The sequence below is a fragment of the Vidua chalybeata genome, chromosome 24, assembly GCF_026979565.1.
Source record: "Vidua chalybeata isolate OUT-0048 chromosome 24, bVidCha1 merged haplotype, whole genome shotgun sequence".
NCBI classification, from domain to species: Eukaryota; Metazoa; Chordata; class Aves; order Passeriformes; family Viduidae; genus Vidua; species Vidua chalybeata.
This window is the reverse complement of record NC_071553.1, coordinates 6470097-6493526: the sequence shown is the minus strand read 5'-3', so window position 1 is coordinate 6493526 and position 23430 is coordinate 6470097. Positions and strand designations below refer to the sequence as shown.

The 23430-nt window shown below is 56.6% G+C and overlaps 2 protein-coding genes across 4 annotated transcripts; one reads left to right on the top strand and one right to left on the bottom strand.

The window, feature by feature from the left end:
* Positions 1-1131: 1131 nt before the first annotated feature.
* On the bottom strand, positions 1132-15449 carry C24H6orf132 (chromosome 24 C6orf132 homolog). Its single transcript, XM_053964119.1, has 5 exons — positions 15299-15449; positions 11618-11733; positions 7812-7887; positions 4638-7485; positions 1132-4356 (listed from the first exon to the last, which is right to left on the bottom strand). The coding sequence occupies exons 1-5, from the start codon at positions 15447-15449 to the stop codon at positions 4254-4256; spliced, it is 3294 nt and encodes a 1097-aa protein (XP_053820094.1). The 3' UTR covers positions 1132-4253.
* Positions 15450-18792: 3343 nt separating this feature from the next.
* GUCA1ANB (GUCA1A neighbor) lies at positions 18793-22038 on the top strand. 3 transcript variants are annotated; one of them, XM_053964014.1, is made up of 2 exons: positions 18793-19083; positions 21637-22038. In XM_053964014.1, the coding sequence occupies exon 2, from the start codon at positions 21686-21688 to the stop codon at positions 22016-22018; it is 333 nt and encodes a 110-aa protein (XP_053819989.1). In that variant the 5' UTR covers positions 18793-19083; positions 21637-21685; the 3' UTR covers positions 22019-22038. The 3 variants fall into 3 exon arrangements, with proteins under 3 accessions (XP_053819989.1, XP_053819990.1, XP_053819988.1); XM_053964015.1 differs by having other exon boundaries at positions 19079-19160; XM_053964013.1 differs by lacking the exon at positions 18793-19083 and adding an exon at positions 19438-19520.
* The last annotated feature ends 1392 nt before the right edge of the window (positions 22039-23430 follow it).

The window sequence follows — 23430 nt, the reverse complement described above, 5'->3', positions numbered from 1 at the left end:
TCTGAACTTGGGGTTCCATTGTGCACAGCTAAAAATAAAAGTTAAAATGTCAGACATTAAACCACATTAGGTTCCTCGTATTGGCACTCCTGAGCAAAACACAACAGTCCGTGGCAAAAGGCTCATGGTGGGTGCTGAAGCCTGTAGGGAGAGCAGGTCACGGGTGATACATTAACTGTTTTACAATTAAAGACCAAACAACCCTCAGTGCTTCAGCATCCGCAGGTGTTTGTGGTGCCACAGGATGGCAGCAGCTGCCTTGACAAGGGCAAAGCAGCACAGCCGCAGCTCTGCACGCTGCCTGAAGGAGGATCTGCTTTTGGGTGTCCAGCACTTGCACTTGGGGTTTTTCACTCGTAAGCACAGTTCAGGGGTCACTCCTGGGGTGCAGTCGGCTCAGAGTTGTGGCAGCAGTGCTGGCTCTGCAGTGAAGTTGCAGGGACACGTGGGCAGCACAGCAGGAGCACCACAATCCCAAACCAGCCCCTGCTGGCTCTGCAGCTCCCTGCCGAGGAACGGAGGGACTGCTGTGGGGTTTGTGCCTCGCAGCTCTCCCTGCACCACACCGTGCAGGTTTGGGGACACTTGGGTGCATCCACTGTGGCTCCAGTGAAAGCTTCAAGGTGCACATTGCCCCCTTGCCCTCCCTCACACAGAGCCTGCCTCTGTAGCCAGAGCTGGATGAAGGAGATGAGAATGCAAATCAGTTTAATTCTGAGTGCAGAGGAGCAGCCACGCTGCAGACAAGCCTTTTGTGTTGCTGCTTGCATTGCTCACACTGTGCTTGCAGCTTTGGGCACTGCATTCGAGTTGGGACTCGTAGCAGGTGTGAGAGTTTCGTCCCTGATGAACAGCTCCAGCCCAAACACTATTTATAGAAGCAGCTTCTCTGCCAGCCTGCCCAACCAGCTGGGTGTGAGTGACAGAGCTCACTGGGCTCCTAAAAACACCGAAATGGCCACAGGCTTTGGATCAACCGCTCAGGGAAACTGGACCAAGCCCTGGGTAAGCTGAAATTCAAACCCTTGCTGAGCTACCTTTTCCCATCCTTTCAGGGACGTGCAAACTTCCCACTCCTCCAGCAGACAGACCATGTAAGCAACACTAAAGAAAGTCAGGCCACACATGTCATAAAACATCCAGAAATGTTTAATGCAAGAAGGTTGGTGTTCAATGGCACTCATAAATAAGAGACTTTGTTCAATACTTTACAGCTAAAGCTTTGTTACACTCCCCAAGCAGGAACTTGTGAGGAAGAGGCAGCTGCAGGGGATAATTTCAGTTGTATCACGACTTGAATTACCACACTGCATCAGAGAGAGTGAAGTGAGAATCATTCCACACTCAGGCTTCAGGATTGCTCTCAGCAATGCTTTGCTCCATTAATACCCCTTAGTTTTGTTTCTTACTCTGTTGCTAAATTTCTGGAGTGAAAGAGCTGGGAGGAGCAGGAGCAGGAGTGGGAGGACAGTTTACCCACGTACCTGACACTGCCCCAGGAACAGGGGCTCGTCCCCATCCCTGCAGCCCTCACTCCTGAGAGATCTAACTCTGTCCCCGGCTGCTTTGGCTGCCAACAGCTCTGACAGTGGTTCCTTTGTCACACGGAATCAACGGTGGTCCTTCCTGAAATACCAGACTTTGCTGAATGCATTCAAAGGAAGCAGGGATAGTCCAAAGTGTTTGAAGAGTACAAGAGCCCCGCTGCTGAAAACCTGCACGCTAACCAGTCCTACAAGTGTGAGGAGAGTCCAGCCTGATCTAGTGAGAGCTCAGTCCCCTGTGCAGTCCTGAATGGTGTTCTCGAATGAAGAGTGGCTATTTTATAAAGCTCACTTATATTATCACACTTCTAATACTAAATTAAAACAGCTATGTCTGCTAGAAATGAGACACTCGAAGTGTCTAAGACCATATTTCACCTACATGTGAATTGTGTGTCTGGGTGAAGTAGTAAATGAGACATTTAAAGCAGGTACCAACATTGGAGTGTCACATTTTTCTCTAAAAGAGAAAAAAATCTTGTGTTGGGGAGATTGTAATTTGGAAGAATTCTTGAGGTGGAACATTGCACACATACCCCCCTGCCCCCTCCATTTCTGGGCAAAGTCAGTATCAAAAGCTGAAATTGCCCACCCAGCCTTAAAATTGTTTCTGAGAGCTCATTTGCAAATATAGCTTATTATTTTGAAAAAAAAAAAAAAACAACTATCTGGAAGAAAAAAAAAAAAAACCATGAAGTTGCAACATTATCAAAGAGGCTTCTTTGCTTGCTTTCAAGTTAAACTGGTGAAACTTCATCCAATACCAAAACATGACCCTGAAGCTCCTCAAGGAGGATCATGGATTTACTTCTACAGATGAATAAGAGTGCTCAAGATGCTCCTTGCATGGAGAAAATTCCATGTTTTGGGGCAGCTGGTATTCCACATGACACTTGGCACACTTAAATGTCCTTATAGTTACTCCATAGTCACTTTTCTCCATAAATATTTTTTTAAAACCAACACCCAGATATTAAAAGCCTATTATTTCAATACTGGCTGGGGTGAGCAATGGAAATCTTCTAAGTCACTATGACTTGCTGGCATAAAAATGCCCTTTGAATTAGCTATTAGACTGATTATTGTATTTGCATTTTCATTTTATTCACAGCAAAGTGAAGTTCAGAATACTTTAAAGCTGCTGCAGTATCTGAAAGGGCTGTTAAATTATTAGGTAAAGCTGGAAATAACACAAAACACAGAATGTCAATGACATGACTCAAATACCAAGATAACTTTTCAGAATTCCACTGTGAAGGAAAATTTATCCCTGATTTTGAGCTGAATTGTAGAGCAAGATCTGCTTGCAGGCCACATCCAGGTGTGTGCCAGGCAGCGTAAGCTGGAGTGGAACCAGTGGTATTTATAGCATTGAAAATAGAAAGTGCTTTCCATAAAAACAGACTCATGTCTCAAAGTGCTTTTAGTTTATCAGTGATAAGAAAAAATTCTCTACAAGTTTTTACAGTTATCTTACAGTGATTTTCAGCAGGTTTACCTAGGAGGAAGAGTCTCTGTTTGTAGTTTCAGGAAGTTGGCTATTCACAACTCAGGTCAGCTGTCGTGAGAGCCCACTGCTCACTCTGGAAGCTGAAACCCTCCTGAGGGCTGCTCTCAGCTCCCACCCCTGCACAGGCACCAGCAGGGCCAGGTCTGCACGTGCAGCACCTGGGAAAGCTCTGAGGGAAGGAGCAGGAGCCAGCTCCCTTCGGGGTGTCCCTGCAGACACCCCACACGCCACAGGATAAACACAGTCACACTGAAATTCAGCTTCTCGGTCCCCAAATCAGGCACATGCAAGCCAAGTCTCAGTGGAACAGTTAATGAGGACACTTTGGGGTCACACGGGTGTGAAGTGGCAAGAGAGCCCTCGGGGAGAGCACCTGGGCGAGTCGCTGGCACCCACCAGCCCAAGGAAAAGGATTGCTCCGTGTCCCACATCTCCAAAGTGATGCACAGCCTTCCAGCCAGGCCTCACAGCCTCCTTCCTCGAGGAATAATTACCAACAGAAACATTTACAGCGACCAAAAGGCACAGCAAAGCAAGGCCCCTGCTCCCGAAGCTGCTCCTGGAGAAGGGTCAGAGCCCGGCGTGGCAGGACGGGCACTGACTGCTCAGAGCTGGGTTTGAGGCAGAATTGATTTGCTCCAAACTCTTGAAGGACAGAAAGGGTCAGGACCTAGGCATCCTAAACTCTCCTCCTATCCCACTGGCCTCACATTCTTATTTTAATCCCTGACATTTAGCTACACACTGCTTTGCTTCCATTGTGCACACCTCTCAGCTGGTTTCTCCCTGCTCCCAAACATGCTGGAGCTAAAGCAATTAAAAAACAAACCGAAATCAGTCTTTCCAGTGGTGATGCTCTTTAAGGAGAGTTGAGGATGCTCTTTGGCTTTCCTAGACAGCCTATCAGGCTGCAATTCTGAAAATAATCCAGGAGGGAAAAATGGGAAAAAGGGAAACCACGTTTGCTCACGTAACAAGGCAGCGGCCTGCCCTCCGCAGTAACTCCTCTCCATGGCAGTCTTTTGGGAAAAGTCCAGTCTCGGGCTCAGTCCCCACCTTCTCCGTCAGCAGTTTCGAGCAAGTGCACTTTCAGGCTGGGCTGGGGCCGTCCCTGGTGCCCGTAGGGAAGGAAAGGACCAAGCCAGGCACCTTCTGGCCCCTTCCCGGCCGGCCGCCGGCGGGGCACCCCGGGGCCCGGCCTACCGGTGGCTCTGGTAGGCGTAGGAGATGGGCTGCCGGGTGCCCGGCCTGACCGTGAAGGTGTTGGAGGGTCCCCCGTAGTGCGAGGTGCCGTGGGCAGGCCTGGAGGGAGAACAGAGGGGCGGTCACCCAAAGCCAGCCCGGGCGAGCCTTGGCGCTCAGTCAGCGCCGCGGGGATGGATTTCATCTCCCCTCAGGGAGGTGGGGAGGGCAGGGACGTGGGCACCGGGGCCACAGCTGGCACCAGCGAGGGGCCGTGGACGGTCACTGCCCTCGAGCAGGAGCCAGGAGCGAGCACGAGCCAAGGGGCAGCGCCCTCCCCGGAAATCCCAGTTCCAAGGGACGCCGAGGGCAGGGAGGGGTGGGCTCGGGGGGGCACGTACCTGCTGGCCGTCAGCACGCTGGCGGGCGAGAAGTCCCCGTTGTGCCCCTTGTACTTGGCCTCGGCGCCGCCGTACGCCGTGGGTTTCCCAGCCGCGTCCGTGGACGCCCGCCGGCCCTGGGCGCTCGAGGGGCCGTTCCTGTGGGGAGGGCCCAGGCGGCGAGACCCCTCCCCGGGCGTGGGGCTGAACCCCCCGGGGCCGTAGGAGGAGAGGGTGGAGGAGAGCGTGCCCGAGGCCCGGGGGGCTGCGGCTGCCCGGGGGTAGGAGCTGTCGGGCTCCGACACGTACAGGCGCTTCTTGATCAGCGGGCGTGGGTTGGGGCCGTGGCTGGGGAAACTCGTGGAGCTGCTGTAACCCGCGTTCTGGGGTGTGAAGTCGCCGTTCCTCCAGCTCTTCTCCGAGGCCAGCGGAGCTGCTGGCTCCTGGTTGCCCCCGTAGATGCGGCTGTAGCCAGCCCACCTGAAATAGCGCGGCTCTCCCGAGCCCCGGCTGCTGTCAGGGACGCTGGGGCACTTGCGGTTCTCCTCCCGACTCGGGAGGGGACCCTCGTCCACCTCGTTGCTGAATTCAGGGGGTGGGGGGATAATGCCGAAGTCCAGCGCCGTGTCCCCGTTCTCCTCCTCCCCGGGCGCTCCGTGGCGGGCCGGGCCGGGCTGGCTCGGCTGCCCCGAGTCCAGCAGGCCCCGGAGCAGGCTGGAGGCAGCGGCTCGCCAGGGCCCGGGGGGCTGCGCCTCGCCCGCCGCCCGCACGTCCCGGCCCTGCTCCGAGGAGCTGGAGAAGGAGGGGGCTTTGCTCCCCGCTGGACTGGCCGCAGACGGCCGAGGCACCACGGTGAAGGAATAGGGCTTGGACTCGTGGCGGAAGAAGCTGGTGGGGGTGGTGTCCGACGAGGCACTGCTGAGTCTCGGCGGGGGCTTCGCCCTGAGCGCGGCCGCCCCGTCCCCGCCCTGGCGGCCCCGCTGGGCACGCTGCCGGGCCGCCAGCAGCAGGGCCATGGGCGAGCCCCGCTCCACGCGCTCCCCCGTCACCGGGTGGATCAGCACCTCCTCCTGCCCCGCTCCCGAGGCGTCCGGGGGGCTCCTGCCCGAGCTCCTGGGGCAGGGGGGCTCAGCTGGGCCCGGGGCACAGGGCGGCTCGGCCGAGCTGGCCCCAGCCCGGTGCACTTTGTACTGGAAGACGGCCGAGCTGGGCTGTGGTGCCGGGCTCTGTGCAGGGGACACAGGGGCTGAGCAGGGGCTGGGAGCTGGGGACTCCTCTGCCGGTCCCTGGGGTGGGCCTGGGGGACTCACGCTGCTGTTGAGGGACCCAGGAGCAGGGCTCACGTCCTCTGTGACCTTGGCGGCAGCAGGAGCAGGATGCTCCTCGTGATCTGTCTCATCCTTCTCCACAGCAGCCGCCGGGGCTGGGAGCGGGCTGGGGACTGGTTTTGGCACCACTGAGTCACTCGTGTCAGGAGAGCTCTTCCTCACCTGTGGGGTGCTGATGCCATTCTCCACACCCTGCTTCTGGCTGCTGAGCCCTGGGGCAGGTTTCCCCTCTTTCTTCAGGGACAGCACAGCCTCCAGCTCGTTCCTGATCGTCATCACGCTGCGGGGCTGTGTGTCAGGGCTGCTCTCTGGGGCGGTGACTGCAGCGCTGGGAGAGCCCCCACTGGTGCTGGGGGGGCTGCTGGGCACCGCTTTCTTCTCGCTCTCCCCTCCCTTGGATAACCCCGTGTCCTTGCGGGCGAGCTGGGGCTCGCTGAGCCCCGGCTCACGGCTGCCAGCACGGCTGGGGCCGCTGTCCACGGGCTGGGGAGCAGCCGGCTTCTCCAGCGGCCTCTCCTCCCGGCGCGGGGAGCGCAGCAGGGCCGAGAGCTCGTCCCGCAGCTTGTTCAGGTTGTTGGCATCCTTCCAGTCATCCTCGCAGGTCGGGTAGTCCGGAGGAGGGAGATCCAGGTCGTTGGCAGTGAGAGGTTCAGATTTTGGAGGGGAGTCTCTCCCGGCTGTTTTCAGCTGGGGAATCTTCTCCCCCTTGGAGCCCGGCAGAGGGGACAGGCGCCTGGCGGGATTCGCCCCTTGGCTGAGCCCTGGGCCCGGCTTGGGGCTCAGTGGAGGGGGCACAGCCGGCTTCCCAACGCCCTGTCTGAGCCCGGAGCTCCTCTGCTCGGCTTCTCCCAGCCGCGTCTTGCCCGCGGGTCTGATGGTGAAGCAGGGTGGCAGGGCTGGCCGGGCATGGGGCTGCCTGGGGACGGGCTCCCGCTGGCCCTCCTGCACCGGGATGGACGAGGAGCGCGCCGGGGCCGGTGGCGGCACCTTGAACGACCTGGGGAAGGTGAGGTGCGGCTCGGGCTTGGGCTGCAGGCTCTCCTTGGGGCTGGGGGCTGCGGGCGCCCCGGCCTCGGCAGGGCAGAGCGGCCCCTCGGCCTCCGCCTGCCTCGTGTTCAGCACCGTCTCGGATTTCCACTTGGACAAGCCGGGGCCGAAGGGCGCGGGGTCCCGGGCGCCCGGCGGGGCCGGCGGGATGAAGTCTGGAGGAGCCGGAGTGCTGGGGGAGGACAGGGCGGAGGCGGGAGGCGGCGGGGCTGCCATGGCAGGAGGTGGTGGCACCATCTCGGGTGGCAGTGGCGGCGGCGGCGGCAGCATTTCGGGGGGTGGAGGGACCGGCGAGGCCAGAGGGGCTGGCACAGGCGCTGGAGGGGCTGGCACAGGCGCTGGAGGGGCTGGCACAGGCGCTGGAGGGGGTGGAGCGGGTACCGATGGCGGTGGGGGGATGTCTTCACCCAGGTCATCCCCATCGAGGGCCTGCGGGCGCAGGTCCCCCACCGAGCTGTACATGCGATAATTGCCATTGAGCTGGGAGCCGGAGCCTGCAAGAGCAGCGAGAGCACAGCCCTGTGAGCACCCCTCCATCGGTGCTGGGCCAGCCTGGCCTGTGCCAGTGGCCTGCCCAGCGAGCCAGCCCCTTGCCAGGCTTGTCTAAAACTTCCTCAACTGTAACAGCCACCCTGCCTCACCCCTTAGGAATTAATTAATTTTCAATGACTTCAAAAAATAATTAACAGCAGACTCTATTTTAGCATGAAAATATATGAGCAGACTGTCTGCTCCGGAGCTGGGTACACACACACTTCCTGCCCTGAGGGCTCGGTGAGCGCTCTGTGCTGGCCAGGACTGCACAGAGAACATCCCTTACCAAGAGCTGCCTTTTCCACAAAGTCTTCTGGCACCGACGGCGTTGGCACAGCCACCCCATGGGATTCTTGGGCGTTCTGCAGGAGTTGAGAAAACAGAGCTGTCAGCCTTACAGCCAGGATCAGAGCAAAGTGCTGACAAGCAGCTGGTAATTTGTCCACACAAGCCCTGATGGGATCCAGGGCAGTGTTGGTGATATGGAGGTCCCAGTGGAAGCCGCTGCTGACAGGGTTTGAGGGGAGGAGTGAAGTGATCAAGGCTGCACAGGCCATGGACACAATTCCCAGTGGTCAGGAGTGAGGGCTGGAGAGGAATTCAGGTATTTCACACCCCCCTGGGGCTGCCCAGCCGCCAGGGCTCCTCACCGTGCCACCCTGAGCAGCTCCCCTGGGATGGGGTGGGTACTTCTCTGCAGCAAGCACTGCCACAGCCACGTACACACAGACAGACCTCCAGCCTTCGGGGAAACTGGCACCAGCATACCTGAGCTCTCTGGGGAAAACTGCTCCTTGTGTGGCTTGTGTTTGGCTCGCAATTACTCCCTTCACGTTCGTGCTGAGAAGTCGGCAGTGCCTTCAGCTGGTACAGGACCAGCAATTTGGCAGCCTACACATCTGGGAGGACGCCCGAAGCGAGGGCACTGCGGGTGATTGCAGCCACCCAGTGAGACATTCGGGCAGGCTGCCTCACCCGGAGCGCTGATGGGGCTCTGCCAGCAGCAGAAGCCTCTCCTGTCCCTGACTCACAGCCCGGGTGGCTCCGAGGGGCTGGGGTGGCTCGGGGACACCCCTGGGCACCCGTGTGCAGGGCACAGCTGCTGCTGAGCCGGGCACCGGCGGGGTGAGCAGCCCGGCCGGGAGGGACCCGGGGCAGAGTCAGAGAGGTACAGAGCTCCGAGGGAGCATCCATGAGGGACAGGACACGGCAGCGCTCAGGGACACGCTGTCCCATTGCCAGGCTGCACATCCACCCTGCTGCATTCCTGCTCACCCCAGGCAGCTGTTTGCGCTGCTAACAGCCCTTGACAAAGGAAATGTTATCCTGCCATCAGCCTGCGCCTCTCCCCAGCCATTTCCTGCACACAAAAGCCTGGATAATGATTGAGCCCCTGCCCTTTGCCTTTCTCTGCCGTTATCTCCATTTTTACATCTGATCGCTACGGGATTCCAAAGTCTCCTGGATCAAAGGTCAGCTGGGTCTGTCCATCAGCCCCATCCAGGCTCAGACAGCACATCACAGTTACACTGCCCTGCCTGGGGAGCTCGGGAGCTGCTGCGGCACAGCTGATTCAGCAGCAGCACCTGGGCTCCTGTGGAAGAGCCCTGGAATGCCCCAGCTTTGGCCAAAATAATCGGAAAATACACATTTGTCACTTGCTACGTGCATCACCCTGCAGATGACCAAAGATCCCCCCTGACCACAAGGGAATGAGGCAGTTACAGGTGACCCAGGAGTGAGGGAATTCGTATCCCTGGGATTGCACAAAGGAGCAGACAACTCCGTGCTGGTGGTGAAGCCAAAGGCTGCAAAGACATGAGGGCAGATCCTGAACTTCATCTGAGAGCCAGAGGGAAGACAAAGGCCAAGAGAGGCACTTCAAGAGCTGATAGTTAAATTGTCCAGAGCAATGAGCTACCAAAATCACAAAGAACAAACCCGGGCAGTTCCCAATTGCCATGGAAATCCATCGCTGCAGGTTTGAGAGCACCCCCAGGGTAGCTGCTCGTTTGCAGGGCAACAGAGATGTCTGAGCTCTGCAGCATATGCATCACCTCTTTGGAGGAGTGCAGAGGGACGGGCAGTCAGAAGAGAGCAGTGCAAAGCTGGAGGACACAGCCTGCACTTCATAAAGGAGCAGTCATTTTGGACGTGTCATTTCAAACTGGGCAAGCCTGTTTGTCACCAAAACCTTCTGTGGCAGTTGCTAATGCTCAGCATCTCTTAAAAACCACCCATCCCCACGTCATGAGCTGGCTTCTAAAATGGAAAGCATCCCCAGCACGCTGCCAGTCTGCAGAGATGGTTGGGAAGATTGTTCCCGGTGTTTGCTCGGGGTGTGGCCAGCCCAGAAAACCTCCAGCTGATTCAGGGTAGGCTCTGGGTGCTGTGCCAGGAACCTGCATTTCCAGTTTGTGGTACCTGAATCAGATTTGTGCCTGCTGAGGATCCCGAGGGGGGAAGCTTTCACTGTAACCACCAGGAATCACTTTTCATCCCTGGAACAGAGTCAGACGTCCCCAGTGAAGGGAGCCTGCCTGTCCCCATGGTCCCCAGCTCCCCGGGCTCTCAGGAGCCCACCCATTCAATGACCAAGGTCTGAGGCTGCCCGTTACAAAAGCCACCCCAAAAATACAACTGCTGAGCACCCTGGGATCTCAGAGAGGCCTGGAACGTCTCTGAATATGAAGAGCTGCCCCCAAACTCCCTGTTTTTGAGCTAGGGCAGCGGAGGTTTGCTGAAGGAATTCATTCCCCGGGATGCCTGCAGTGCTGGGGGAGCCAGGTGGGCAGGGGGAGTGCGGGGACCCCTCCCCTGCAGTCCCTGTGGGACAGCCCAGGGCCGGGGGGAGGAAGCTGCTCCGTGTGGGAAGAGCTGCCAGGTGCAGAGGCACAGGAGCTGCGGGGCAGGGCGTGTGCATCCTCCTGACTCACCGGGAGCTGCTCAGTGGGTGGGGGAAAGGGTTAAGGCAGGAGCTGCAGAACAGCCCCGTGCAGGTGTGTACCTGGTGCAGGTATGTACGTGGCAGCAGAAGAGTCTGTGCCAGACCGAATCATGATCAAACCTCACCAAAAGCGTGCAAACACCCAACACGCACTGATCCTTCAAAACGCTGCCTTTTCCTACCAATTCCTTCAGTTAAAGCTGGCACTGTGGAGGAGAAGCCCAGGTTTGTGAGGGACCCTCAGAAGGGAAAAAGAGCCCCAGGGCCAGCTGTGCCTCTGTGGGCAGCAGCAGCACCAGGGCTTGTGTGACAGCCCTGAGGATTTGTCCGGGGGGCAGTCCTGCTGTTAACCCCTCTACCGCTCACACTCCATTAGCAGAGATCTCCTCCTTGACTAGACCAAAGGATTTAAGCATTTTACTGTCTTCCCTGACCTGCGGGTATCACTTCAGTTTAGCTTCTGACACCTCCAGAGCCTCCCCGAGCACCCTGCTCTGGTGCAAGGGGTGGAACAAGATGAGCTTTAAGGTCCCCTCCAACCCGGCCCCGGGATTCTGCGAGTGCTGTGCCCCTGTGTGCTCTGTAGGGGATAAACCTCTGGGAAGTGCTGCCTGGGGTTCCTCAAAGCCAGCCACAGCCAAGCGTGGCTTCTGGAGTTACAGCCACCCCCAGCCCTCTGCTCTGGCCGTTTTGGCCCTGCTGCTGCTGCAGCACTGGTAGCTCTGCAGGGAATGGTTTTTCAAAAGAGACTGAAAAGAATCATCCCCTGCACAGGCACAGCATCACCTCAGTCCTCTGCTGCAGCAGGACTTGTTCAGCTCTGCTGGCTCCAGCAACACGCCTGATCCTGGGACAGATCCTGCCAGCACCAGGGAGATAAACTGCAGTGCAAGCCTCATCTCTCATCTCCGTGCTCAGCGATTACTTTTTAATTGAAAATGCAAGTCTGACAGTGCTCACACCTCTCCCCCAGCGCCTCGGCCGTGCCCCAGACCAGCCTGAACTCAGATCACCTCCTAATCCCTCGCAGCAGCCTCGTTGCAGAGTGGTTCTGCTTTCCACTGCTGCTCTCCCTCGGGTAGGGGCTGAGAGCAGCAGCTGGTCCTGGGCACCAGTTCCAGCCCAGCAGTGACTCGGGCACTCACCAGGGGCAGGAACGTCAGCAGCGGCCGGACCCTCGGACGGGGCTTGAGCGTGGCTGTGCCAGAGTCTGTCACTGTCCCGAAGCGATTGTCACCGTAATAGACCTCGATCACGTCACCTGAGGGGAGAGCAGACTGTTAGCAGCAGCACTGAGCCTGGGCACTGCTGAACACAGCACGGACACCCCGGGACTTCAAAGAGAGCTGTGCAGAATCTGCTGCAGCAGCTCCCAGGAGTGGGCAAAGCCCATCAGACCCCGAGGAAAACCTGGGTGGCTTGGAGGTGAGGGGAAGACAGGAGAGGAAGGTCCCCCGTGTGCAGGACGGGCACTCACAGCCCTGTCACACGCCTGCAGAGCACAGAGAGCCCTCCCTGAGCTCTGCAGGATGAGCTGAGGCAGCTCAGGAGGAGCAGGAGGCAATCCTGGCTGCTCTGAGCAGCTGGAATTGAGGGGGGGGGCAGCAGCAGAGCTGAGCAGGAGAGGCACAGCTCCTGCCCTTCCTGCCCCGCCGGGCATTCTGCGGGCACAGCACTGGCATCCAAGCCAGAGGGAATTCCAGGTGCTTCACAACACTTCCACAACTCCAGCCTGCTTTAGGTGACTTCCCACAGGATGCTGCCGTGGACGGGGGGAGACAGCAGGGCAGGAAATCACAGGGCCCTGCTGTGGCAAGCAGGAGGAGCCATCAGGAATTCCTGGTTCCCAGCCTTGTGCTTTCACCTTGAACCACACCTCTTGGGCTGGTTTATTTCTGACAGTGAATAAAGCTCATAAAATTAATTTAATTACGCTCTTTGTGTCTGATTAGCAGCATGAATTAACAAGCAGAAATACTGAAGCACGTAAACCCCACCTTGGCTGGAAGGAGATACACAAATAACTCGTAGCCAAGGAGACCGACATTAAAGAAAATCTGAGGTTTGAGGAAGGAGGGGGAAGCAACAAAATGGCTGTGATTGAAGGGAAAGCTGCAGGAGTGCTCCCAACAACAGACTTTGATAGTGGGGAAGAGGGGAGAAGAAGAAGGATGGGCAGAAATCAGGAGGAAGCTCCAAGGGAAGCTTTACACCAAGTCCAGTGAAAAAGGAGGAGGGCAAATGCCTCTGTGTGCATCCCACAGAAGGAAAGGCTGCATGAACACCTGGAATGGAGAACCTGACCACACCAGGGGCTGGGCATGAGGCAGCACAGCCTCTGCTGAGGGACTGGAGGCAGATGAATTCCACAGAACCTTCAAACACACCACAGGGCCCAGAAGCACGTCAGCCTCTCCCTTCTCCCACTCACCACCCCCAGGTTACCCTGGGACACCCCCAGGAGTATCTGCCCTGCTATCGCTGCCCTTCCAGGCAGCCACAGCTTCCCCCCCCTCACACCAAACTTCTCCCACTACAAGTGATTCTTTACACACAGGACATTTTCTCCAGCTTTCAAATCACCAATCAACTGTGCTTCAGCCGGCCTGGTCCTACAAGACTTTATCACTTCCCTGCCTGGGAGGGGCCCAAAAGCGCTCAGGAGGAGCTGCTGGAGTCCCAGGGAGGATAGAGGTGCCAGCAAATTGCCTGGAAGTGTTCAAGGCCAGGTTGGATGGGGCTTGGAGCAGCCTGACCTAGTGGAAGGTGTCCCTGCCCATGAGAGGGAGTGGAATGAGGTGAGTTTTTAAGGTCCTTTTCCACCCAAACCACTCTGTGATTCTGTGATGATTAATTTTGTGAGTAAGGAGCAGGAATTAAGGCCAAGGCAACAGGAGAGTTTGGACTCAGACAGCCTGAGCAGCGACAGAGTAGTTCTGAGACTTGAAACGATGAGTTTCCTATTTAACAAGTCACTAGGTAAACCCAGTGAGAAACTGGATTAAAGATCACAAAGACTTTGATCCTAGATTACTAAGCATCGCTACCCTGAACGCTTTAATTAAAGGAAAATGAAGTGCTTGTAGTTGTGTTTTCTTTGCTAGATAAACAGGACTTGCCTGCTGGGAGCCCGTCACCAGCAAGACCTGAGCTCTGCCAGCCTCTTTTCCTGGAAGGAGGGATCAGGAAATGCACCCTTGGAAGCTGTGGGAAGCAGCTGGCTCAAAGCACTGGCCTTGCTCCGGCCACTTTCTGACATTCAGCCTGTCCTGGAGACATTTGTGTTTGCCCAGCCATGGGAAATTAAATAAGCAATTTGCCACGCATGTAATGGAACTTCTTCCTCCCCGGGGGTTGCATCACCTGGAGGAGGTGCAGCAGGTTTGAGCCGGGGTATCCACAGCTCCCAGGAGGAGGAGGAGGAGGCATCAGTCACTATATTCAGGAATCTCTGAGTCAGGGACATGCAAACCTACACCCATTGCACATTGCCCAACTTGTGTTTACTTTGTATGAGAAACGAAGGTGGGGATCAGCAGGAGCAGGGGACTCCTCCAGGCACGGAGCCCTGCAGGAAACGTCCCAGAAACAGGGCCCGGGCTGGGGCTGCCCGGCCAGGACTGCGCTGTGCAGGGTGGGTGCAGCACAGCTGGCCCCTGGGCTGCTGGCCCCCCTGGGCTGCTGGCCCCTGGGCTGCTGGCCATCGGGCTGCTGGCCCCTGGGCTGCTGGCCCCTGGGCTGCTGGCCCCCCTCGGGCTGCTGGCCCCTGGGCTGCTGGCCCCCCTGGGCTGCTGGCCCCTCCTCACCCCGCTGCCACCGCGGCCCCTCAGCCGCGGGGTCCCACTGCCACTGCACCCCCACCAAGCCAAATTCGGGGCAGAAGCGCCGCGAGGATGCTAAGGAGCGATTCACCAGCTGTTCCTTAGGCTCAGGTTTCAGGATTCCCGGCTCTTCCTCTGCAGTGTGACCCACACCTGAGCAGAAAGCTTTTGTACTGCCACTGCAGAACCGCAGCCACGGAAATCAGGCTCCTAATAGGCAGACACAGCAACTTCTTTTCTTTTTTCTAATCCAAACCACATCAGAGGGAAGCTTGAATCCTCCTCAGATTTACGACAGTTAGAAATCAGCAATTTTCCTTCTGGGTTGCAGAGTTGCATGAAACTCCCTGTCGCATTTTCATTTTATCTTGGTTTCAGCAGCTTGGCCTTTGGGGTGTAACCACCTCGCAGATGCTTTCACAGACAATACTTCACCCTGCACAGCTCAGCAGGCAGCACTTCCATTTTTTTTTTACTCTTGGAAGAGTTTGTTGGGCTCTTACAGCCACCAAACTTCATCCACAATCTGCTATCTTCTATCTACCTGGCTCCATTACTATTAATTTGGCTCCCTCCTACATGAGCCTGCAGGGCACCGTATTGCAATTAAAACCACAAAGAAACACAAATAAATCCCGAGGAATATGCAACCCTCAGCTCCCTCCTCGCTCACAGCCCTGCGAGAAACAGGTTTATGAGTAAATAACTCCAACCTGGGAAGGCGCAGATCAAACATGGCGTGGGAAAGCGCGACGGGAAGCAATAAAACCAATTTTCAGCCGCTCATCAGCCTCTTTGAGCCGAGTTTAAGTCTCCGGGAGCGGACCCTCCGCGCCCGCTCGGGGCACGGCTCCGGGACTGCGCTGCCGCATCCCGGTGCCACCGAGCGCTCCCGGAGCTTTCCCTCCGGGCAGCGGCGGAGCCCCCGCCGCCCCCGACCCCACCGCGCCCTTCTCCCCCCGGGACCGCCCCGTCCGAGCCCGCTCGGCTCTGGGGGACACTGACCGGTGCCACCCGCGCTGTCCGAGGTCACCTCCTGCGTGAAGATCCAGGGCGGGTTGGTGGCGAACAGGGAGGCGGCGGTGGGGCTGGAGTGGCGCTTGCCGAAGAGGCGGCTGAAGGTGCCCTGCACCGAGTGCGGCTGGTGCTTCTTCATCCTGGCCGAGCCGGGCGCTGCCGCCGCGCTCCGGGCCGGGCATCCCGCGGCACCGGCGGGGCCGAGCGGCTCCGGAGGGGCGGGGACGGCCCCACCCCCGGGCCCGCCCTCCGCCAGGTGCCCCCGCTCCGAGATCGGCGCGGCCACGGTGAGCCCTGGCTCTGGGAGCCGCGGGGTGGCCAGCGGCGACCCGCCCGGGGCGGCTGCTGGCCCCGCGCAGACACCCCGAACCCCGAACCCCTGACACCTGCCCGACACCTCTGTCCAGGCGCCCCCTGAGCTCTGGAGAGCCTGGTCCAGTGCCCGGCCACCCTGTGGCTGAGGAACCTCTCCCTCATCTCCAATATCCAAACCTCCCTGACCCAGGCGCGGCCGTTCCCTCGGCCCGAAGCCCCGAGGGCTCTGCTCTTCCTCTCCCTGCCGTGTTCCTCCGTCCCTTCACCCTCTGCCAGGCCAGAAACACGCGGTGAGCCCGGGCTGCTCCGGGGCTCGGCGTGCCTTGGATGCAAAACCTTGAAGGCGATGGGATTGACCCCAAACCGTTTCTAGTTTCAAAAGCAAATTTCTAGCACTGGTAACGATTTTTTGCGCCGTGCAAGTAAAAATTGAGAGTTAATGAGTAACATTGGCTACTAATAAATGCAGGGAATTCTGGAGAACTTTAAACCCAAAATAGTTGTCAAACATTAACTCTGAAACAAAGCTTCCAACTTCAGGTTAAGATCTTGTACCTTTTTCTATCTCTACCAAGTTTTGAGAGTCAAAACAATATATATTTATTTTTTTCAGTGATAAATGTAACTTATTTAATCACTTTGAAATTATGCTTTTCTTGTGGAAAGCATCTTCTTTTTTGCTTTAAAGAACAAATTAAAGCAACACATTAAATCCCCTGTGAAGAATGGAAAATGAGCACTGTTACGATATTCCAAAAGAGAAGTCTAATCGTGGCACAGATATGAGGCAGCACTTAAATAAAGTGAATTTTGAATGGGAAATGGGGACGGAAAAGGAGAATTAAAATGTTAAAATTCAATTCCGTGGCTGTGCTAGAGGAGCTGTAATACTTTAAAGGATTTTCCGGGGGATTTAACCGGGGCTGCGGCTCCATCGCGCTGCTCCGACGCCTCTCCCCGGCTGGAGCTGCTCCCGGAGCAGCGGCCGCGCCGAAGGGGCGGCTCTGTGCCCTGCAATTAGTGGGACTGTCCTGACAGTTATCTTAAGTGCTGTTTGTGAGACGGAAACTGCAGACAGACAGACAGACAGACAGACAGACAGCCACCCTGGCACTCTGCAGGGACCGGCTGTAGCGGGCTGGGGGAGAAGGGATTGTCCTGCCTGCGGGGAAGAGAGGGGATGGGATGGAAACTGGGAAACAGCAGCGCTGCAGCCGGCTCCGGGTGGGAAAGCGTGCTACTGAGCTTCGGGCAGGGTCACAGGGTCACAGAAACACAGAATCCCAGGGGGACAGAATCACAGAATCCCAGAATTACAGAATCCCAGAATTACAGAATCCCAGGGTCACAGAAACACAGAATCACAGGGGGATAGAATCACAGAATCACAGAATCCCAGGGTGACAGAATCCCAGGGACACAGAAACACAAAATCACAGAAACACAGAATCACAGAAACAAAGGCAAACACTAAACCAGCTTACAACCAATAACAGCCATAATGTAGAACCACAACTGACTCTTCCAGGTTATCTGTGGAGGATAAAACAGCAGAGGTTGTAATGAGCAATAGAATCTTTGACAAAATCAAGCGTGAGCACACTGTGTCTTCTTCATCCACAAACAGGTGTTTGTCAGTGTTTCATCACAGCTGTTCTAGTCAGGGTGGTCTTCTCTCTTAAAAGAAAACAACTATATATCTTACAATGCAGAAAAGTAATATTAAACTGTCTTAGGTTGCAAGGCAAGATGTAACCAGAAGCATGTATTCTATCACCAGCTGTTAAAACCAAGTGGGGGAATGTTCTTTTTCTCTTCCACTACTCATCCCCCCTCCAGGAGATCTCTGCTGTCCATGGCCAGTGAGCGTCCCTGCATGACTAAGAAAATTCCATCATCCCATGGGGAGAGGCTGTGCCCAGGGGAGCAGCCAAGCATTCCTACCTGGATACAATCTGAGGTCTGGAACAGCACAGCAGCCTGTGCCCACTGCATTCCCAGAGGGAGACCAGGCCCATCTACACCACCACTGGACCTTCAGAGGAAAACCCCACCCTTCTACAGGATCCCTGCTCCAACAGAACCACAGCTGTCACTGTGTGGAAATTCCCAGGCGGGATCTTCATTCTGAACCTCTCTGGTCACAGTGCTGTTATAAACACGCTGGCTGTAAGTTCTGATGGCATTCTGGTCTCAGGAGCTGCTCATGGTACTCGGCACCTTTGGGACTGGAGAACTGGACACAATTTCCAGAGGGCACGTGCAGCTGTACAGCCGGGTTCTTTGGGCAGTGAATCAGGAGTGTTTGCTTGTGGTTTTGACCAGTCAGAAAGCAGACTGCTAACGGCTGAAGCTGATAAAAACATGAAAGTATACAAAGAAGATGATACTGCTACTGAAGAAAGCCATCCTGTCAGCTGGAAACCAGAAATTATCAAGAGAAAGTGATTTTAGTGCAGCAACATACTGCTTCTGTAATTTTGTTTTGGCTTTCCTGAGAGCATTCAGTCACATTTTGTTCTGCCTAGAACAGCAGAGCAAGAAGTCAGCTAAGTCTTTGCTATATCAACATGTTTTATAATAAATTTTATTTCTCTTTAGGAAAAAAAAAAAAAAAAAAAGGTACATAGCTGCAGCAGCCAAGCCAATGAAATCCTGTGGAATGAGAGCGCCCCGGCTCGTGCACAAAGGTGTCCCACAAAATCTCATTACAGCAAGGAGACTTCAAAGGGGCTGCGGGGCGGCCGCGCTGCTCTGCGGGAGCAGGAGGGGTGACTCGGCTCCCTGCCACTGCTCGGGGTGCTCCCGAGCCCCGGGGCTGGGGGTGCCACAGCCCGGCCCTGCCACCCCACCAGCGACGCTGCTGCCTCACCCTGGGTGGTGAGCGCAGGAAAACATCACCCTCACAGCACCGAGGGATCTTGAGGTGAGTTTAGTATCCCACAGAACACAAGCTGCTAAGCTGTTCTGCCAGGGCTCCTGTGCACATTCCCATTTGTTTGTTCCAGATGAAAGAAGTTTCTTCTCTACCTTCCACCTCCCAGCAAGGCGCAGACCTCCCCTCAGAAGGGCAGGAAAAGCTCAGGAGCAGCACGAGCAGCAGGCTGGGCACGGTGGCTTCTGTGAAGTGCAAACTCCAGAGACACAGGAAAGTTGCCAAGTTGAGTGGCTGGGCTGTATTTTTAAGGAAGGACAACTGTCACTCCTGCGTGATTGAGGCCACACAGCAAAAGGGACTGGTGGGCTGGGCTGGGCACAAAGCTCAGGAAAGCACTTGGAAGATGTCCAGCAGATTTTATGGCATAGAAAGAGCCATGTGAGCACTGCTGTGATGTAACACACCGCAGTGTGAGGCTGCCTTTGATCCCAATACAGGTAAACACCCCAGAACAATCTGCTTTCACATCAGGGTGAGGAGCTGCACCCTCAGATGTGGATGGTTCCTGCTGCACTCGCAGGTGTGACAGGGGTTTGTGCAGCGAGGGCAGCTCGGGCCGGACCTGGAGGAGGAAGGGATGTGAGGAGAAACCTTCAGGTGTGCCTGCAGAACAGCAAACAGCTCCCGGGACAGAGGAGCAGCTCGTGCCAATGGGGGCAGGGGGCCCACGCTGCAGCTGGGGGTGGCAGGGCCAGCAGTGTCCTGCGGAGCCTGGCCCTGCCCCAGCTGCACCGGGCGGCTCCCAGGGCTGTAAATCCTGTGCCCGTGGCTGAGCCCCTGCACTCCTCTGCACCCCCTGTGCCATCCAGCACCCCGGTGACACCCCGTGGTCACAATGGCCCCCGTGGTCACAATGACAGCCCTGCCAACCAGCCCTGCCCGCGCCGGCAGTGCTGGCTCCTGCCGCTGCCCCAGGCAGTCCCGCGCTGCGGGGCCTCCATCCTGAGACAAGCTCAGGTGGGTGTCCCAGGCTCACAGCCGGGCAGCAGGGACACCGTCCCACCATGGTCCCTTCCTGGGGCTGCACATCCCTGCCCGAGGGTGACAGGGTCGCAGTGATGTCAGTGAGACACCTCATCCCATCCCTGCTGGCAAATCCCACTGCTGCCTCAGCGGCTGTGCCCCCGTGGTGCTGAGAGCTCCGGGCAGAGCACACCTGGTGGTCGGGGATGGCTCTGGGATGGTTCTGGGGTGGCTCTGGGATGGCTCTGGGATAGTTCTGGGATGGTTCTGGGATAGCTCTGGGTGGACAGCCCTGGCAGCTGCCCAGGGAGCTCCTCCTCAGGGAGCACCTCTGAAACCTTCCTGCTTCCGATGACTGAGCCAGCTTTACCTGGGACCCCCCCAGGGGATTTGCTCTGACGGACACCAGGCAGTTTGGGAGGGATTAGGGATGTCTCTACGTAGGAACGGGTGCAATAGGATTAGTGGGACTCTTCATTCAGGCAGGAGCGCTGGCAGGGCCATAAATAGCACCGGGACCTTAAGCTGGTGCTTCCCCTCCACAAGGCAGGGATCACGCAAGCAGGTGCATTCACCCGGCCAGGGAGGAGGTTTCTGCAGAGCTCCAGGTGCCCCGGAGGGTGAGCAGGACCCGCGGGGCAGCCGAGCCCCAGGGCAGAGCAGAGGCAGAGCTCAGCACGCCTGGCTCGGGTCCTGCTGGCTCTGGAGGGACTGCGGGGCTCCAGCGCCCAGCCAGGCTTGCTCATCCTGAAGGCATCTGCATGACTTAGCAATCGGGTTGCCAAGGCAGCTCCAGCCTCCCCTCCACGCCCCAAATACATGACTTTAGTGCTCCTGCTGGGTGGGTGCACAGGCATCAGCACAGTCGTGTGTGTGCTTGTCTCTTCCAAAGTGAAAATGGCCAGGAGCTACCAGCACACACGTGTGTGAAAACAGCAGTTTCTGAACAATTTAATTTGGGAACAGGGGTGCACAAACCTCACTGAAATGGCTGCAGTGGTACAAAATCTGCTTTTCGGGAGTCAAAATCCCATTATTTTATCCCATGGGGAAAGTGGACTGAGGTTTCCCTGCGGCAGCAACTGCTGAAATAACCGCTGTGTGCTGAGGTCCAGCTTTTCAGGCATCTGGCATCTGCCCTGGAGAAATGAGTGACAAAAAGAGGTGGTGAACTGGTAGGGATCTGGTGATTCCCCTCAAAGGCTTTAAGGAGATTTTGAAACAATTTGTAGGTATTCCCCTTCTTAATGGATTTAGGAGCCAGGGAACGGAAATAGCACCAAGTACGTCACGGAAAGTAGGAAACCTCTTTACAAGGTTAAAAATAAGCAAAGAGCAAAGCCTTCATTTAGGACAGGCAGGAGTAGAGGTGGCTAATTGCTGAGGGAAGAGCCAGTTTCCATTCGCGCAGAGGCGTCGTCAATGAAAGGGGAACTGAGTCACACTTAGGTAAGAGCAGCAGAAACATCTCTGCAGCCGAGCAGAGCCCTGCAGCACCGGGTCACTGGCCAGCCCTCCTCTGCAAAGGGCTCTTGCAAACGCTCAGGGCTCTTTTGCTGCTCCTTGTGCCTCACATTGCTGGGGGGAAAACCCACTTGGAGATTCAGGGAGAGCCATTCCCAGAGCAGGAGGAGGCTCAGGGAGCTGTGGGGTCCCTGCAGAGGCACCCAGAGCTGCTGAGCGGGTGCTCCAAAGGACAGTGTCAGGTTCTGCTACGTCCTCTTGGGTCAGATCGTGTTGGACCCTTCTGGAGGCAGGTTTGCCATGGCTGTGGCTGGTGACAGCTTCACCAGGAGCGTGTGTTGCTGGCATTTATCACTGTTGTAACTGAGAGTCAAGAGAGAATCGAGTCCTTTGTGTCTCACCATTCATATTCTCTCAGCACTTGTTTAAAGTCGCTTCCGTATTTCCAGAGCATCATTTGAGTTTAAAGTCCCTTTCTCTCTAAGTGGACCCAGTTCAGATTTTTGGCTAAGGATGTGCAAACCCCCGGCTCCTCAGCACTCACACTGCCCTGACTGCCCTTGCAGGAGCTTCCAGGCTCTCCTGCTGGGGATGGTGAGGGCTGGGAGCAATTGCCACGCGTTTTTCTGGACCTTTTACTCCACAGGTGGCTAAAACACCAGAAGCCCCTGGCAAAGACCACGAGAGCCAAGGGAATGGAGGAGGCCCAAGCGAAGCTGGAGACCACCAACCCACCCCCCAGGTCGAGGAACCGGCCGCCTCCAGCTCCTCCCCTGGGCTCTCGCTTCGTGCCGGTTGTTGCCCACACTGGGGGCCGTCCCCTCAGCTCCTTCGACTTCGTGTTCTACCAGCCCGGGTGGTCCAACTCGCTGGCCCCGTTCTGCACGGCACAAAAACCCTTCTGCGGCTTCCGCTTCCAGGAGGGCACCGGCCACGGCCGGCGGCGCCTGGACGTGGAGAGCTCAGACACCAAGAAGTGGAGATCCTTCCACGGCCCCAAGCCGGGAGCAGCCGAGCCCGGGCCATAAATAAAGCCATAAAGCCCTGAGACAGCGGCTGTGTGACCAGCGTCCCACCAGCACGCGAGCCACGGGCAGCGCCCGGCCCAGGGAGGGGTGGGGAGGCTCTGCCGCTGCTCCCCAGGGAAATATGCAGAGTGGATTTTGCTCAGAGCCTGCCCAGCCTGCCCTGCCCTTTCCTGCCCGCTGCACTGGGTGTCACAGCACAGGGCACCGAGAGAGCGGCCACCCAGCCCAGCTCACCTGGCCCAGCACAGGCTGGGCTGGGCTCAGGGCGCCGCTGAGGGCTCACCTTGCACAACAGGGGCCCGGTGGCGAGTACACAATTAGCACATCCAATTAGTGTTCCTCAGCTTAATTCCTTTTCCGTCAGTGTTTTCCGATTGTGTAATGCTGCTTTTTTTAGCAGAGTTATTCCTAATTTACTGTGGTGCAGAAGCCATGCTGGCCTCTGTTATTTGTTAGGTAAGTGCAGCTGTTGGATGTAAACTGTGTGTTATGGATAAACTCTGTGGGACACCCTGGACCCACATCCTTTCACTTCCAGCCGAGGATCTGGCCCTTGGTGCTTTCTGAGGAGATTTTATTCCCGAGTACTTCTCAGAATGCTGCATGTCAAAGTGAAAACAACACTGGATTTGGTTGTATTTACGTGGAGAATTTTTCATGGCAATCCATCAGAAGTGAAAATTGCAGCTGCATTTAACTCCACTGGTGTGAGCTGAGTCTGCAGCGCAGCAGCCAGGACACACTGCTGGGGTGAGCAGAGGGTGGGACAATTTTGAGGAAAAAACACTCAATGGGCAGGACCAAAACTGGACACAGGACCCCTGGAGCTGCGGGGAGAGGGCCCTTCCCCTTCCTGCTGTCTGTAATTAAAGCAGACTTAAACCTTTACCATTCAAAGCAATTACATTTCTATATTTGTCTCCTCACACCAAATTTACCCTCCTGGTGTGTCTCTTCCAGGAGCTTCCCCCTCCTGAATTCCAGGCTCTAGAGCCCCTCTGGAATCCTCTGGCAGAGTGAGGTGAAGGGAGAGCAAAAAGCAGAAACAGCACAGAGGATTCAGAGTGGTTTTCTCTCATTCCTCTTACTCTGGTTCTGGTCCAAAAGTTCTTGCTTATTTGACACCAGGCCCCCCCAAAATGATAAATGAAGTGGATTAAGAGATTAGCTCATCACAGAGAAAATTCCACCCTCCTAATCTCCTGCTGGGCCTGTAATCTGCAAGACTTCCCCATTTTACCTCTTGTCTATTTTAACCTGAACTCTTAATGCCTTGCAGGAGCCCACCACCCCTCCGAGCCTCATTGGCTGGGGAGGGATTTGCTGGGTACTTAAATGTCACCTTCCCCTCCGAAGAGGGTTTTGTGCTTTTGGGTTTTCCCAGGCAGACGAGTCTCCTGTGTCCATCGCCG